Source organism: Crocuta crocuta, unplaced genomic scaffold, assembly GCF_008692635.1.
Source record: "Crocuta crocuta isolate KB4526 unplaced genomic scaffold, BGI_CrCroc_1.0 scaffold154, whole genome shotgun sequence".
In the NCBI taxonomy this organism is placed as follows: domain Eukaryota; kingdom Metazoa; phylum Chordata; class Mammalia; order Carnivora; family Hyaenidae; genus Crocuta; species Crocuta crocuta.
Genome location: NW_027530545.1, coordinates 13,936,834 through 13,955,348, shown reverse-complemented (window position 1 = coordinate 13,955,348; position 18,515 = coordinate 13,936,834). Strand labels below are relative to the sequence as shown.

Sequence of the window (18,515 nt, the reverse complement as noted above, 5' to 3'; positions counted from 1 at the left end):
TGCTGACAGCTCAGAGCCTGTAGCCTACTTTGGATTCTGTGTCTCCCTCTCTCTCTCTGACCCTCCCCCATTCACATTCTGTCTCTCTATCTATTAAAAATAAACAAACATTAAAAAAATTAAAAAAAGAATATCCATGAATTTTAGTGATAAAGAGGGGGAAATACAATCTAAGTGGAAGGAACAAAGTGAAAATAAAATTATGATGCATAGTTTCTTAGCAGTCTGATGAAGCCTGTGTACCATTTATCAGAAAGTTTAATAAGCACCAAAACTGTAAGAAAAAAGTATACATAGATACAGGAATCAAATACTGTATACTGAAATGTGGTTATTAATATTAAACAACAACAACAAAACCCCACTTTTGGCTGTAGTAATATACATACTTTTTAATTAATGTATTTGGTAACATACTAAGCAGTAGGTCTGGTGACTCTCATTATTAAAGTAATAGTGGTTTCCAAAGCCTGAACATATATGACATTTTGAGATATCAGCAACAACATTAATGATGTGAATGCCTGTTATTTCAGTTGGAGACACATAGTTGCCACTAATAATTAGTATTAACTTTCAGTGAGTATTAAAAGAAAATAAAGGTGTAACATTTTCTCCAACAACATTGATGGACCCCTTCAATTCTCTCCATGGAATCTAAATGTCCCACAGACTCAGCTAAGTCTCTGGAGAAGATAATGGAAAGCTATCATTCATTAAGTACCTAACGGGTGGTGGGGCACAGTGGCAAGTACTTCAGGTTCTTATTGCACCATGCTATAATGGAGATATTAGTATAATGGCCACAGATATTTGAAAGATGAGAAAACTGAGGCTCATGCAATATTATGTAGCTGCCCAGGGTCACATACATAATGATAGCCAATTGCAGGATTAAAGTTCAGAAATCAGGTTCCATAGTCCCTGCTTGTTTTTCTCACTGTGGAATCAGACCTAGAGATCAACGAATGTTCTAAATGGGCAGTTAGGAATGAACACAGCCAGAGGACAGAGTTGATTTCAAGAGTAGAGGACATATAAATGGAAGTATGGGCCAGGACCAGACTTCTGGAGGGTTCTAAAATCTTGCAAAGAGAAATAAAGTAAATATTTTGGAGAGTACAAAACAAGCCTTTAGGGAGGATGATGATGGAAGTAGTATTTCAGGAAGGAAGAAAATCATCTGATGGACCGTAATTACAAGGACTACGGTAATATACTCCGTCCAGATTTTTGGAGTAGGTCTAAAATGACATATTATTGTACTAAAATGCCTTATTTAAAATTAGTTGAATCCTTTTATTAATTCACTAAAGGTGTTTTTGGATTAGTTTCTCAAGATCTATTCTTTTTTTTAAAAATGTATTTTTATTTATTTCTGAGGGAGAGACAGAGAGTGAGTGTGAGCAGGGGAGGGTCAGAGAGAGAGGGAGACACAGAATCTGAAGCAGGTTCCAGGCTCTGAGCTGTCAGCACAGAGCCTGACACGGGGCTCCAACCCATGAACCCTGAGATCACGACCTGAGCCTAAGTCAGACGCTTAACCAACTGAGCCACCCAGGCGCCCCTCTCAAGATCTATTCTTAAAGATAGCAAGATACACAACACACAAAGATCAGAAAAGCACTTGCTATTCTTCAATCTAATGAAACACACATCTACTTACCGACACTTGTGCAACTTTCACCGTCCACATCCAGCTTCCACCCCTCATAGCATGAGCACTTGACTGTGTGCTTGTGCTGCTCACACACTTGACTGCACTTCAGATGATGGCTACAGTAATCTATAATTTCACACGTTTTATTGTCTTTGCTGAGTTGAAGTCCTTCAGGGCAGGAACAGACAATTCCTCTTCCAGGAACAACAGAACAATGATTGCTACAGCCTCCATTGTTCAGTGAACATTCATCTATAAAAGGAGGGGAACAGATTACAGAGCATTATCAATTGTTTTGCTCAATTAAATACTAATCATTGAACTCCATTCTCTAAGGCTGGAATTATAGCAAGGATATTATAAATGAATACAGAAAAGCTGTCTGGATTTTTTTTTTCCCCAGGGATTGGGGTAAGCATGATAAAGTAATTCATCGAATAACCAAATCCTATATGATAGAAACTGGGAATGGAAACTTTTCATTTCTCTAGAACCAGAGAGTACACTTTGCCTTGCTCCATAATGTAAAGTGTGTTCAATGTTTCTTTCTATTATTACTGGAAAGATTATGCTGAGCCTTTCAGCAGTTATGCAAAATCAGTTGCTAAGGCCTCCTCAAAGGACATGCATTGATGATCTGAAAACCTGACTTATCTCAGTGTTTATAAATAAACAGGCATATACATATACGTATAATAATTACACATATTTCTATATCTATAGTCTGATTTATAATGATAATGCAGGATGGGTTAGTTTGCTCTTTACTGGCTAGAGCCATTTATTTTTAAGTTAGGTAAATTACACATTCTGCCCTATATATGGGGTATTATGATTAATTCAATGAAGCCATGAAAGCATAGTAAATAATGTACATACACACACACAAAAAAAGTTGACTTGGTATTTTAACTAAAACAATGAGAAACTAGTATTTATTGCATGGATAATACAACTGGTTTATAAAGAAAAAGACCTTTTCTTTCATGGTGCATATAACTGAGAATTGCATTAGATAAATTTATTTCAGTTCTATTACATTATGAAATGGTAAGCTCCATGAAGGTATACAAAATATCTGTTCTGTTTAGCAGTGTGTATCTAATAGCTAGCATAGTGCCTAGGGCAAATAATGGCTGAAGTAACAATATTTGTTTAATTATTTAAAACAATGAGGCAGCACACAGCTGCCAGCACACAGCATTGAGCCAGTTCTTGTCCAGTTGGGAAAATTTCAAGATGACATACTTATGCCCTTGATGACAAGAGCACATACCTGTTTTCTCAACCACACTATTACCTATCCCTGTATATTATGTGCATAGAAATGAGGCTAAAAGAAGCCTTCCCTTCATTTGCTGTAAACATATTTTAACTAGTTTTCAAAGCCCATTTAATTAGTTGTTTTTTGAGATATGCTGAAAGAGAATGTTGTTCAATGATTGGCAAATTGCAGTAACACTTACTTTTATACCTCAATGTTTCCAGCTGCCTATGAAAATGTATATAGTTCAAAAATTGAGCTTAAATATAACACTTTTATTATCTACATTTTTTAAAGTTCTATATGGGCCAACTCTCCTTCATATTATTTGTCACCATAAAAGAAGTTACAGTAATAAGAAAAGGAAGATGATTATATTAACTATTTTCTCTCAGAATTCAATTCAAGTTTGGTATTATTTTAGAAGAAAAAAAATAGAGTCATTTAGCTCCTCCAAATATGTTTGTTCACCCATAATTGTAATCATTTCAAAACAATGGTCATTTTAAAGTATTTGGCCCATTTTAGTTCAATTGACATTCTTTTTCAAGAGAATTACGGTAAAGAAATGTCATCATACCCAGCAGGTGAGAAACAATTGTTACAGTTCTTTTAGTTTATTTCCAATATAACTGTTCTCATAGTATTGAAGTGTCTCTTTCTGACATTGTCTGTGGAATTAAGTCATTGATTTAATAAAATAAAATTTACATTGAAATCTAAAATTGAATATATAACTTTAATGCCAATATTTGTTTGGCTAGTCACTTATTAATTCCTCCTTTGCCCTAAACCTGTCATCAAATCCTACAACTTTCTTTCACAATTTTTTATTACCTAAAAAATAATTTCTCATTGACCTAACTCTAGTCAGCCTCCTCAGAGCCCTCTGTTCAACTGGTCTTCAAAAATAGCTTATAAAAACTGTATACCCTGAGTACAAATAATTTCAATAATTTCAATTCCACTTTCTTCCTCAACCATACCGCTCTGACCAAAAAACACTAGCATAGTTTCAAAAAGCTCAGGACAGCCTCCCTAGCATGACTCTAGCCCTGCTTAAAGTGCTGGGTTGGGAAAGCTCTATGTTGCCAGGGAAGTGTGCTTTTTGTTCCAGCCTAAACCTGGTGATAGGCAGACAGGCCCCTGCACCCCATTTTAGAACAATTACTTTAGAAAGCTTGTGAGTATAACTCCTTTTTCTTCACCTTTAAGATGTAAATCTTCAACCACCCAGAACCATCTTCTTAAGGACTTGAGAAATATCTTTGAACTGCAAACATTCAACCAGATAACTCTCTCACGCTTGTTCCCAGTTATGTGTACCTTGTTCTGACTTGTACAACTGTCTCAAGTCAAAGAGCTGAAAAATGTATTTCTCCTCTGGGATAAGCACCAGTTAACAAACCCAGATGGCCCAGTCGCAAGGACCAGCCCCCCTACCCTTCCTATTTAGCATACTCCAGGCTTCAAAATAGTTCCAGTCTTTTGTTTCAGTGATGTTGATTTCAGTTCATGCTGAATATTCAATTCTTGCAATAATTAATACTGAATAAAAATCAAACCTTATCACTTTAACTAGTGTCCAGCTTTGTTAATCTTTGACATATCTTTAGAGCAAGGATCAACAGTTAACTTTATTCTTGAATGATTCAAGATTTTTCTCATTTGTTTCTTAAATGCATATCCCTTTCTCCTTGAAATCAGTTGAAAATCTCCCTGAGAAAATAATCTCTTCCCTAGGATTAGAAAACATATTTTACTGAGTGCTCCTTTTCACCTTTTTGTTTATGTTATCATTTGTTTTGATTTATAAATCAGATTTATTTAGAGGAAACAAAACAAAAAATACCTTGTTACCCAAAGGGTAGGATTTTTCCATCTCAAGACATCACCCAAGTATTAAATCTATAGATTGCAAATGATTTTCATGTAAGATATTTTTTACATGTACTGAGGAACAGGACATGAATCACTCCCTATTTCTTCTTTAATAGCAGACAGGGTATGGGAGGATTAAAACACACACACACACACACACACACACAAACAGCTTTTTTGAAGGGCACCTGAGTGGCTCAGTCAGTTAAGCATCTGACTCTGATTTCAGCTCAGGTCATGATCTGAAAGAGGTTTGTGAGTTCAACCCCTTCTAGGATCTCTCTCTCTCTCCCTCTCTTTCTGCCCTTCCCATGCTCTCTCTCTCTCTCTTTCTCTCCCTCTCTCTCTCAAAAATAAATAAATAAACTTGAAAAAACAAACAAAAAATAGCTTTTTGAATACAACTATTCATAAGGAATGGACGTGAAGTGACAAAACCTACTTTTCATCATCTATAGCAAATGGTTTAAGAGAGGAAAAAAAAAAACAACTTCTTTCAGCTTTGGGTATTTCTTTCTCAAAAAAAAATTTTCCTAGCTACTTGTCAACCCATGCCAATTATTTAAAATTAAATCACTGGGTATATTTTTTCATGTCCACTGGGTAAATGTCTATTATGCCCATTATGACATAGAACTCATAAACCAATAACCCTATCCAGCTAGACAGGATCTAACCTATGACTGATAGGCATAGGCCTTGAAAATAAGACACCAAGGTTCATTTCTCTACAGATACCAAAATTGCCTATAAGGATACATATACCAAGCTACAGTATGAAGGTACATGGAAAAGGAGGACCATGTAAGGCAATTCAGTCTTCAAGTAGACAAAGAAATAAATTCAGAAGAAATCTCTGTTGCTCTTTTATAAGACTAATTTAGAGAGCAAAGGATAGGAAAATAAGGCTGTGTCTTCATAACATTCTTTTCATTTTTCTTAATGACTATATTTGCTTTTCCTCATCTTTTATTTACTTCATTTAATCTGAAGGGTGAGGAAATGTGGAAAAGCACTAAATTCTTTCAATATCTTTAGTGCACCTGGCATTATTAATATCATTTCCCGATAAATATCATCATCTCATTTTTGTTATGAACAATCTGACATTTCCAGAAATTAAGTTATCTTCCTAGGTGATTTAATCGAAGTAACTGAAGAATAGAATTTAATTCTGCCAAATTCTCTCTTTTTCTATATTTACATATTCTTAGTTTTAAAAGTATTGATAGTCTCCTTCTTTCAGAATTCCTCCTACCACCCTTCATGAGCAATCCTCACATATTGTAATGCAAGAAATATTTTCATCACCAATTTCCTCCATAAAGGAGAATAAGCTGGGAGAAGAACTACAGATGAACTAAATCTGTCTGTCACCTTGTATTTGTTATTTAATTTCAGTGGTTTTTTTGGGGGGAGGGGAATGTGGGTGGGGATTGAAACATCTTATTTAAATTTAGCAACACTGGATGAAGACTGCTGCATTTATTGTTTCAAGGTTATTTTACAGAATCACAGAGTTTTTGGAAGAAATGACATTTATCACATAAATTTAAAACAAAGTAAGTATTTTTTCTATCACTCAGTATTCTACTAATGCTTAATTCAGATCAAAATATGATAATAACTTTAGGCTTAAACGTAGTTGTCTTTTCTACTTTCAATTAGGTAGCTTCATCATTTCCTAAAGTCATTTTCTCAGAGTCCCCAGTCATCTCATTATTGTTCTTATCATTCTGTAAACTCTTCTTTATCACTCTATTGATGTCACCTTCAGTATTATCTAGAAAACATTTTTTGAAAATCTCCTTGCTAAATGTCTGATCTCCCCACAGAGAAGGAAATGTAATTTTCTTTATATGTTCTAGTCGGCATAAAAAGACAACTAGTCAAAAGTAATTTCAAAGCTCAAAAGCTATCAGATTGAAATAATCATTTTAACTAGATAAAGCATACCAAAAAAGCTACTGCAAGAGGACTAAAAACTTTAGAAAAAATTATATAAACTTGAATAACATTCAATTGATTTTGTTATTCAATCTCTTCCTTTCCTCTTTTTTTAAAAAAGAAATATTTCTATTGTGATAATTAGGAGGTGTGATAAAATCCATTGGGTGGTAGTAAACACCATCCCACAGGCTGGTAATAAGAAGGCTCTCTTGCTTTGAGTGACTCACTGACAAAAAATAATCAGTTTAATTGTGGAAACAGCACTAACATTCAGAGATCCAATGAAGAGCGCAACTATACATTTAAGTTGGTTGGATATAAGCCAACTTTTTCTGCTTTAATTTTAGAAATGTATGATCATACTTCAAAATCTTTTAATAGACTAGTAGTCTATTAAAATAAAAGACAGGGTTCAACACTAAAAGTTATATCTAAAGGAAAGAAATGGAAAGAACATATGCTACTATAATAAATATCAGCAAGTGTACTAAACATTTCTAGTCTCCAGAGAGAAGCACATCAGTGAAATATGCATTACCGCAGAGATCGCCTTCGTCAGACCCATCAGGACAATCTCTTCTCCCATTGCAGAGTTTCTCTGGCTGCAGGCAGGCTGAAGTGTCATTAGCACAAGGGTATTTGGGTGGTCCACATAAAAAACTGTCACAGTCATCTTCATCTGACTGATCTTCACAATCAATATCTCCATCACATATCCATGCTTTGTTGATGCATCTCCCTTAAGGAAACAGAAATATCATCCATTAAATTGTTGTAATTTAAGTCACTGTAATAATGAGGAGTCAATGCTGCCTTTAGTCAGAGGTAGAACTACTTGCTATTAGCAAGAAATGTATTTGCTGATAGTTTGACAGTTTATTTTCCTGAAGGCATTTGAACAGCTCTTGCCCTACTTGTTAAAATGATCTTAGCATTAAACTCTTAATATTTTCCTTGATTTCAAGTTATTAGTCTGACCCTATTAAAACATAGTCTGTGACTAATTGAAAGTTTAATTATAATACTTTTAAAAACAAACTTTAAACAAATGTTTGTATAGAAGTCCCTTCAGAGTCCTAAACTCAGGTGAATGTTATCAGTATCTTTCTTAACCTAAATTTAAGCAAATGTTTTATTTCACAGGAGAAAATGTCCTTTTGTTTACATTTATAACCTTAAGACCTCAACTTCTCCTCATAACTAGACATGTATATTCCCTCTCATAAAAGAATATAAATGCTTTTAAACTTTTTAGTAGCTGTACTAAATGCAGGCAGATTTTATGGAAATATGCTTTTCTTTATTGATTTTGAAAGAAAAAATGATTGTTGTTTAGCCAGCCTTTTTAAAATTAATAATATGAAATACATAGAAAGCAATGGTCATGTCTATGTAAACTTTTTTTAAAATGTAAATTATTCCTCCTTTCCAGGATGTTTACATTTTTCTGCTAATTAATTTATCTTTTCTGGATTACATAATGTTAAAGTATAATGTAAATTAAAAACATATCTGAAAATAAATACTAATTCTTCGCTGACTCATAAAATGAGTTGGGCAAATGAAAAGGAAATGAAAAATATTACACTGTATATGTCAAAGAGTCTTTATATATTCAGAAGTTTGCTACAACCTAAATTTTAAAATAATTAAACTATTGGTGAAAGGATTTTTCATTTGCAGAAATAGATAAATAAGCTTCTATACTATTAAGTCAAATAAGAAAGAATACAAATTATATTCCATAGTTCCATAGTTAATATAAATGCATTTCATAATCAATATTCATTATAGATGAAAACATTCTTAATATAGGAAATGATAGATGTTCTATGGATCAATTTAATATAAATGGAGATACATTACATATTTTTGCCTTAACATCATCAATAAAACTAATGATGTTAGTATTTATTTTGTTTTATAAAGACTATCTAATATAATTAGATAACAAAAATAAATGAGGTATAAAATTAGAAAAGCATCATTACATGCAGTTAATATAATCATATAATTTTAAAATCAATAAAAACTAATTAAGAACTGTAAGAAACTAAGAATTCAAAAAATTTGATAGTTTCACATATTATAGAAAAAATCCATAGATTTCATACCTAAAAAGAGACTATAGTAAGAAGGAAAGATGAATTTAAAAATTCAACATAAAACACAGTATTTAGGCTAAGCTACATAAGATTTCTATAGAATTTATATGAAGAAAATTTAAGAGTATTCAAAGAAACCCAAAAGAAGTCTTGGATATAGTTTGGTCTTAAAGAAGATTCATTAATTAGTAATAATTGATATAATCTCAATAAAATAGGAACAATATTATTACAAACCTATAAGTTTATCCTAAATTTAAGAAAATAAAATTGCAAATATCATTTGGAGTCCTCAAAAAAAGAAAGGATAATTGATGAGTAGGAACCGTTAATGCCAAGTATTTAGAACTATTTTAAAATAGCAGTAGTCAAAATATTTTTAACAGAATATCATTCAACATATCAACAATTCAATAGGATAGAGAGGTCACATAATAATATGCATAGTATATGGTTTTAATATATAAAATTGTCTGTTCAAATAGTAGAGATAATGGAAATACAAATTTGGTGATGTTAGGAACATTGCTTAGCCATCTGGAGGAAAAGAAATAAAGCTGAATCTTGATCCTTACACTAAAATATATTCTAAGTAGATTGAATAGTAAGCATTTCATAATAACAATAATAAATACACACATGTTCCAGAATGAAATAGATATAAAACAACAGAATCTTGAAATGTTCATTACACAAACCCAGAAAACATAAAGGACAAACTGATAAACTCAATTTCATAAAGATTTTTGATTCCACTTTGCAACATTATAATCCATACACAAATTCAACAACAAGTGGTAAACCAGAAAAATATTTTATTTAGAAAAAAGGACATTTTTCTTTAAAATACAAAAGGTCTCTTACAGATAAAGATCAATATACCAGTACAACTGCAAGATTCATAATGGATAATGACTTATAAACATAAGATGATGAAAAATACCTTTCAATCAAAATAAAACTAAAAAAGCAATTTGATACCATTTTTCTTTACTAAATTGACTTAGATTAAAAAATTGGAAAATATAAGGACAGATTTGTCAAAGGTGTAACATCTCCAATGTTTGAGTTTTCCAAACGGGAACAACCTGTAGGGAAATGTTATACATTCCAGTAGATAAAAAATGCAGCAACTCTTCACCACAGTAATTTTAATTTTAGAATAAATTTTTTTATTAATAGATTTGCCCAAAGGTGAGATACAGAAGCATGTGTTGCTGCTTTCTATATATTAGCAAAAGACTGACAACAATTTAAATCAAAATCACAAGACTGGTGATATAACTTACAATGTATCTACACGTTGAAGTTATACACGAGTGAAAAAGAATGTTAATATAAAACAATCTCCCAAACTTATCAATAAAAAAGTCACAAAAACAAGCTATGGTAAAATGCATTTAATTAGGACTATATTTCCATACATATATCAGTATAAATATCAGGACAGGTTTGTCTCTATGTGAATTCTTTCTGGTGGGGCTACATAATAGCGTACAGTCATTGTCTTTGGTGAGGAAGACTTGACATACTGGAAATGTAGAGTGGGAGAGCAGGATTTTTCAATGAATCCTTTTGTGCTATTTATTTTCCTTCTATCATATTTCTGCATAACTTTTCCAAAATCAAAAACAAAACAAAAACAAAAACCTAGCTCATTTAAAAAATGATGGTGATAAAATGTATATACATGTGCCATATAATTTGATAGTTTCTATGAATGTATTTTATGAAAATTCTATAATTTTCTGTGACTTACACTTCCCTTGCAATTTTAGGAAGTACGAGAAAGTCCTAAGACTCTTTCCCTGCCAGTAAAGAATTTATAATCTAGTTAGGAAGACAAAGTCAATGCATAGCATATAATTTTAGTTTAAATTATGGCATTCTGTCTTAAGTATAAAATTGTAGGGGGTCATCTGAAAGTATAATAGAATGAAAGGAGTCATTCTATTTCTGGTTTGGTAAAGTCATTCTATTTCTGGTTTGGTAAATCAAGATGCAACTTTTTTTTTCCCCCAGCCATCACTAATCCATCATGATATTCTTAACCACTGACTCCAGCATAACCTTAGAATTGTTTCAACAAACCTGTCTATAAACCATTATCAATCTTTTAGAGTCAGAACAGCAGTAAAATCTATTTGCTATCCCTGACCTAAAAGGTGCCTCGAAAAGGTAAAGAAAAAAATCGTATTCAAATGAGTATTCATTTTAACTCAGATTATGCTACCAGATACATATATACATATGGGTACATTTTTGAGATAAAATTTACAAGTTTAAATAGCTCTCTCCTCTCTCCAATTTTATAGGGGATGTTTGAAATGTAATTGCTTCTCTCTTTATTTGTTTGGTTTTAATTCTTATAAAAATGTAGGTATGAGGGTATACAAGGTTAGAAGTTTAAATGTCCAATTTATGACCATTAATTGGGTAAAACCTGATAGCAAATGATCTTAGTAAGTATGCTTAAAGAATGTTGATTTTTACTTGATTCAAATTAAGACAAATCCTTACATAGTCATCATTGGGTGTAATATTTTGAATAAAGAAATATTACAGATTTCTTCATTAAAGCTTCCTCCTTTATATATAAGAAACTTGAGACTTAGGGCAAATTTGTATGAAATACAGATTAGTAATATTTAAATGTGTTATAGAAATTATAAATTTCCAATATGTAAAAACCCCAAATCTTTAACAGTAATTTTTAAATGTTTATACTTAAGTTCAAATAACTAAGTCAATTATTATACTTTAAAAATAACATGACATGCTAAAAATAATATTAGGTGTTTATTATTAAGTTCAGTTTTACATAATCTTTTCTGATCTGTTTATAATGACATTTTCAACCTATTACTATGTGTGCACAAATGTTATGGAAATTGTAGTTTTACCCTCTGAGCAAAGAGAATAACAATAGATAAGTAACAAAGCAGCGACATAAACAGAAGTAACAATCAGCATCTTGAGATCATGAAAATTAGAGAAATCACACACATGTGTAAACACACACACATACTCTGGATATTATAAGGACTGTTTTATTTGTGGTATCCTCATAGTTTAGGATAAAAGCCAGTACAAAGTCAACACATACAGGGAAATTTAGAATTTCTGGAATCATTAGAAAGTGTGATGTTTTTCCAAAATAAATTTATATGACCAATTCTAGAGTTTCACTTCCTCTGTTAAATTGTTTTGGCCATTAAAAAAGTAGATTTAAGATTTTGTAAACTGCTTGACACATTTTTATCTTAATTAAAGACATTATATGTTATAACAGGATAATTTCTATCCTGGGATGATTGGCAGTTAGTATTAAGAATATGATCATGAAGAGCAATGAATCTTTGAGAAAATTCAAGTGATTTGCTCAATAACATAATGTCATTTTGAAAAGTGGTCTTTGAATTGCAATCTTAAAAGAAAATTTTACTACTAACCTTGAATACTACATACATATTTATTTATTTCTCTAACAATGTTTGGCTTCAATTCAATTCAGTAATTATTTTTGAGTATAATGTGTTTGTCTAGCTACTGACCAATGTGTAAAGATAGGAAAGACAAATTCCTGATCTTGTGGAGTGATAAGTCTAGTACTGATAAATGTTCTACTATTGAATATATAAAATAATAATAAGATAAAAGATATAAAGTGATCAGAGAGTGCCATGGAATTTCAAAAATAGAAAATATATATGACTGGTTTGAGAAAAAGATTTACTAAGATGTTATTTGGGAAGTGGTTTTGAAGTGTGGAAGTGAATATTACATATGAAAACAGGAAAATAATTCATATAGATGGCTGACTCCCCAAGTATACAGTTTTAATATTCAAATATATACCCTCTGCAAAACAAAAAGCAAGTAAAACAGAAAAAGAGAGATAATTTAATAACCTGCTGATTACTCTTGCCACTCAACAGGAATATGTCAGGGCATAGAGGGTGGGAATAAATCAACTCTTCCTTAATTAGGTCTCTCCCTTTCTGAGTGAAAACACTGTAAACTTCTGTTTTGCATATGTATTCTTTACTTTGTGCTAAAAGTTATTTTCTTAAGAGCACAGTATATGTATAGATTTTTATCAGAACTATATACAACCCTATATAGTATAGAATGATATACTGAGTATAATAGATGATTTTCAATGGCCATTTTGAAATACATGGTGTTTTAGCTTTATCTGCTGAATCTAATCCACATATAACATGTAATTCCTATGTAAATTCATAAAATTAAAAAAGGACAGGACTTGCTGCAGAAGCAATAATAAGATAGTTTGAAGTCACAGTTTGTGAAATGTTCATTGTTAATCATGAAGGGCCTCTTAATCTTATAAAAATGGAGAACCATTGAAAGATTTTGAGAAAGTATGTGTTCAGGTCACAATTTATGAGGTAAAAGGGAGTCAAAGCTGTGTATAGAATGGAATGAAGCTAATTATTATCAGGAAAGACACAGTAGGCCATGCAGTGGTCTAAGTAACAGATATTACAGGCTTATCATATGCTTTGATATGTGAGTGGAAAGAAGAGAATGAGTGATAGTAGAGAAATTGTAGAAGTAGCATCAGTAGGACCTGAAAAAAACGATTATAAGTTAGAACGATTATGCTTTGAATCCAAATGTTTAGGAAATTGAAGATGTTTCTTTATGTATTATATATATATATATATACTTTATTGAAAGTTTTTTATTATTTATTTATTTATTTATTTAGCACAAATGGGGGAGGAAAAGAGAAAGAGAAAGGGAGGGAGGGGGAGAGGAAAGGGGAAGGAGAGAGAGAGAGAGAGAGATGGGGAGAGAGAATGAATCTCAGGCAGGCCTCACTCCTCACTCTATTAGCACAGAGCCCAATGTGAGGCTCGAACTCATGAACTGTGAGATCATGACCTGAGCCAAAGTCAAGAGTTGACACTTAACTGACTGAGCCACAGGGGCTCTGAAGATATTCCTAACAAAAAAAGGGAAATGTGGAAAATTTTCTGGTTTCAGAGAAAAAGTGGGATGTGCTTGATAATATTGGAAAACAACAAGTTTGAAGCATGGGGTGAATTCCAGTGATGGAAATTTGGGAGACATTTATATGGAAGTGATGGTTAAAACTGGGAAAAGAAGAAATTGCTACGAATACCTTACTTGCAAAAAAAGATGAGACAGAGCAAAACAAAGAAATTAAGAGAAAATCTCCACAATTTCTGAAACATACTATGCATTCCACAAGTATTTTTTAGCTTCAGTGTAAGGGCAGGCAAGAGAAAGTAAAGTAAAAATTAAAAAAAGAATGCAAATGGTAAGTGAATAGAGGACATTCCAATATGAGAGTTCATAAGAAAAGGTTTCAAGGACAGGACAGTCTGACCTTGCAGAAAAAGGTTAAATGTTACAGAGAAAGAAGTCAAAGCACAGTATTAGTCAAAGGTTGGGGTGCCTGACTGGCTCAGTCAGTGAAGCAGGTGACTCTTGATCTCCAGGTTGAGGGTTTGAGCCCCACAGTGGGTGTAGAGAATACTTAAAAAAAAAATTAAAACAATCTTAAAAAATAATAACAAAAGTATCATTCATAAAGATCATGTTGTGTAATAGGCACTTACTACATGTTCTATTTATTATTATTATTATTTATTATATCATTATCAACATCATCATTTTACAGATTAGAAAACTGAAACATAGAGGTTTGGTAATTTATCTGAACTCAAGTAGTTACTGAATGGGAGAGCAGGACTCAAGACAGAGAAGAGTATGGACTGTGAAATCACCCCTGGTGACCACCAAAACAGCAATTTCCATCCAAGGTAGAGATAGGGTGTTAGATTGCAAAAGGTGAAAGAATGGATGAATGAGAGATAAGACGTTCAGGTACACTACGCAAGATTGTTTGATGAAGGGAAGAAGGAAGATAGGAAAATTTAATAAAATCAAAGAAATGTTTTTCAGGTTATTGGACTAGGTGTTTTACAGAGAGAAATAAAAACTAATATTAAAGAAAAGTCCTTTGGGCAAAAATATTTTTTTCTTCACATACAGGATTGAAGAGAAAAAAGATCCACATAGCAAGCAACACTCGGAGAATCAAAAGAGAAATTAAATTTCATAAGAAGCAATATGCTAACTATTTGTGCTAGCTGTACAACACAGACAGTGAGAGCACACCACATTATTTTCATCAAAAATAATATAAAGCTATCTTATAGGTTGCTTATAGGTGGGGGGGTAGAGATAAAACTGCTGAATTTAGAAATTCTTCCTATACAATTTATCATATAATTTCAATAAAATCACTATTCTATTGTAGGAAATGTTTGCTCCTAATTATTCAGACTGCTCTTAAATAATGATTAAATTCACCATTTCACCTTGTATTTACTGATACAACAATGGGGAAGGAAAAGAAAACAATGTAATCATGGAAAAGACTAACACTTTGACATTCACAGAAGTCCGCAGAGCATTTCCATTACACAGAGGATCAGCAGAGGAAGCTGTTTATGAAGCCAATGTCAGAGTTAAATCCCCATGTGTGCCAGTGAGTTTTGTTACATTCTTTTGCTAAAGAGCATTTAATCCTCAAGTCTTAACCCTGCCCTGGGGCTTGACTTGAAAATGTTTGTTGCTTTTTCCAATGGAATCTAGAGTAAAAGTTATATGGGTCAGCCCCAAATTTAAAGGTAGTCAATAGTAAGAGGAGACTGTACAAGTGTGACACCGTCTCACTCATTTTCCCTAGTCATCCATTCTCCCTGAGACAAATATTGATAATAAGTTCTTATGAGTTCTTCTAGAAATGTTTTATTATTAAAAATATACTTCTTTTTTATTAAAAAAAACAAATATTACATACTATGCCCCCTATTGTTTTCCTTTACTTTTTACTCAACACTTAAATCACGAAAACTTCCATGTTCGTATATTACAGTGATTTCCCATCTTTGAAGTTGCCGTAAGGTACTCTACTGCATGGATATACCATAATGTTTGCATCTAGTGCCCTATTTTGGCCTATTTAGGTTGTGTGTATCAGTTATTAAAAACAATTTAGTGATAAATAGCAATATAAAAGATGTTCAACATCATATGTCATTAGGAAAATACAAATTAAAACAGCAGTAAGGCATTAACACACATCTATTATGTGGTAGGGTCCTCTCCCTAAGGAAAGAAAAAAAAAACCCTCAAGGCAGCCTGGGTATATGCGTACGTGACAACATCCCTCATGGTCTTGTAACATAAGACCACTTAATCAGACTGTAATAGGATGCCATTTAATCAGACTGCATCATATATGGGAGATAAAGAAGTAGAAATTATATAAAAAACTATGCCACTTGGTGTTCGGGGCTCAGTTCTTTGGGTATGAACCAGTGCTGGCACAAATAAAGTTGCTTCTTGGAAAGAAAATCTCTGTGTCATGACTCTGTGAGAATGCTGCTACAATTAGAATGGTGAAAATCCAAAACATGGATACATCAAATGGTGGCGAGATTATGGAGCCACAGGAACTCCTCATTCATTACTTGTGGGAATGCAAAATTGTACAGCCACTTTGGAAGACAGTATGGCAGTTTCTTACAAAACTAAACCCACTTTTATCGCTGATGATTCAGCGATCATGCTCCATGGTACTTACCTAAATGAGCTGAAAATTTGTGTCTACACAAAAACCTATATGCATATGTTTATATCATAATTGCCAAAACTTGGAAGCAATCAAGCCATCTTTCAGTAGATGAATGGATTTTTTAAAAAAGTGTGGTGCATCCAGACAATGGAATATTATTCGTTGCTAAAAACAAATGAACTCTTAACCCATGAAAAGACATGGATGGAAATTAATGCATGTTACTTAGTGAAAGAAGGAAAAGCTAGTCTGAAAAGGTTACATACCAATGATTCCAACTATATCATATTTGGAAACAGCACAACTACAGAGACAGTAAAAACATCAGTGGTTGCCAGGGGTTGGGGTAAAGGAAGTGTGAACAGGCAGAACACAGGATTTTTAGGGCAGTGAAACCATTCTGTATGACACTTTGGGGGCACATGGCACATCATTACACATTTGTCAAAATCTACAGTTTTTACAACACCATGAGCAAGTCCTAATGTAAATCATGGACTTTGGGTGATAATAATGTGTCAGTGTAGGAATGCAGGTTCATCAACTGTCATAAGCCATTCTCTTGTTGGATGCTGTTATAGTAAAGGAAGCTGTATGTGTAGGAGTAACGGTATATAGGGTACATATAACAGGTCGTACGTATAACATGGAGTATATGTTCTTTCCTTTCACTTTTCCTGTGAACATAAAACTTTTTTTAAAACTTAAGTCTAGTTAAAAAACAAAGTTTTCACAGAAATTTAATTGTGCAGTACATTCCATGTCATTCAGTTCTAAATATTTAAATACACATATTAATATTTATTAATCTGGTGATTATTCTGAAGTGGGATTTTAGTTTTCAAATTCATGGCTTTCTAGTCTTTTTGATGCTGATTTCTAATTTGACTTTTGTGTATGGAGAATATGTTCTGTAGACTGTCAATTATTTGGTATACAGGGAAGGGTATCTCTATACTTACTGACTTAAGATTATTAAACACCTTATTAAATCTTTAAAAAATAGCATTTAAATGAATATCTTTGTACATGTCACTCCTCCAATGCATTAACTGTATTGTAGGTTAAGTCTTAGAGGTGACACTGTGAGTGAAAATGTATTCACATTTTAAAACCTAGATACATATTGGCAAATGGCTTTCCAAGAGGTTCATCAATATTAAATGACGTCAGTGTCTGCTTCATCTACTCTTACCAAAATATGATATTATTGGTTTTGTTAATAATCACCAATCTGATTTAAAGAAAAATCCAATCCCACTATAAATCTGACTCTCTGATGGTTGAGCATGATCGTCTTTTCACTTGTTTAAGAGCCTTTTATATTTCTTTTTCTGTGAATTTTTCCAACTTCTATAGTAGTTGGTCTTTTAAAAAATGATGCCAAAGAGCTTTTATGTATCAGGGTATATAATTAGTTATGATCTGTGTTTCAAATATTTCCCCTGTTTATTCTGTATTAACTGCCTTCGTCACTTTGGGACCGTTTTTAAAGAGAGGAAGATTTGTGTGTGTTTGCGTGTGGACAATTATTCACTTAAAATATTGTTGGATTTGCTCATGCTTTGTCTAGAATGGTGGTAGTAATGGTTTGTAATTTTTGTGTCTAGGGAGGTACTTTTTATAACTTTGGGGAGTTATAAAACCAATACTACATTGCTTAAAAAAATAACTTAAAAGGTTTTATTCCTTTAAAATGTTCTGCAGGAGATGAAACGGCATTGGAAAAATGTCCCTTGAAATACCTGGTAAAACTTTTCAACTGGACTTGGAGCTTTTGAGAAATAATGAGAGGGGACAGATCTTGATTATTTTTCCCACTGTTATAAATTACCTATTTTCCTTTTTAGAGAAAATTTTGGAAATGTGTATTTTCTGAATACACAATTTGTTAATTATAAGTTTTCAAATTCATTTCTAGGACACTGCATAGGTTCTTTAATTGGTATGATTTTTCAGCATTTCTTATTATTTTCCCATTCTCATTTATGGACTACATTTTCAGTGTGTTTTCTT

The 18,515-nt window shown here is 32.5% G+C and overlaps 1 protein-coding gene across 1 annotated transcript in view; it reads right to left on the bottom strand.

The window, feature by feature from the left end:
- The window catches only part of LRP1B (LDL receptor related protein 1B), a 1,854,983-nt gene that overhangs the window by 635,775 nt on the left and 1,200,693 nt on the right, over window positions 1-18,515 (bottom strand). The window contains exons 22-23 of the mRNA XM_077767810.1: window positions 7,294-7,494; window positions 1,667-1,912 (exon numbers count right to left, since the gene is read on the bottom strand). Coding sequence (XP_077623936.1) covers window positions 1,667-1,912; window positions 7,294-7,494 — 447 coding nt within the window. The remainder of the gene's footprint in view (window positions 1-1,666; window positions 1,913-7,293; window positions 7,495-18,515) is intronic.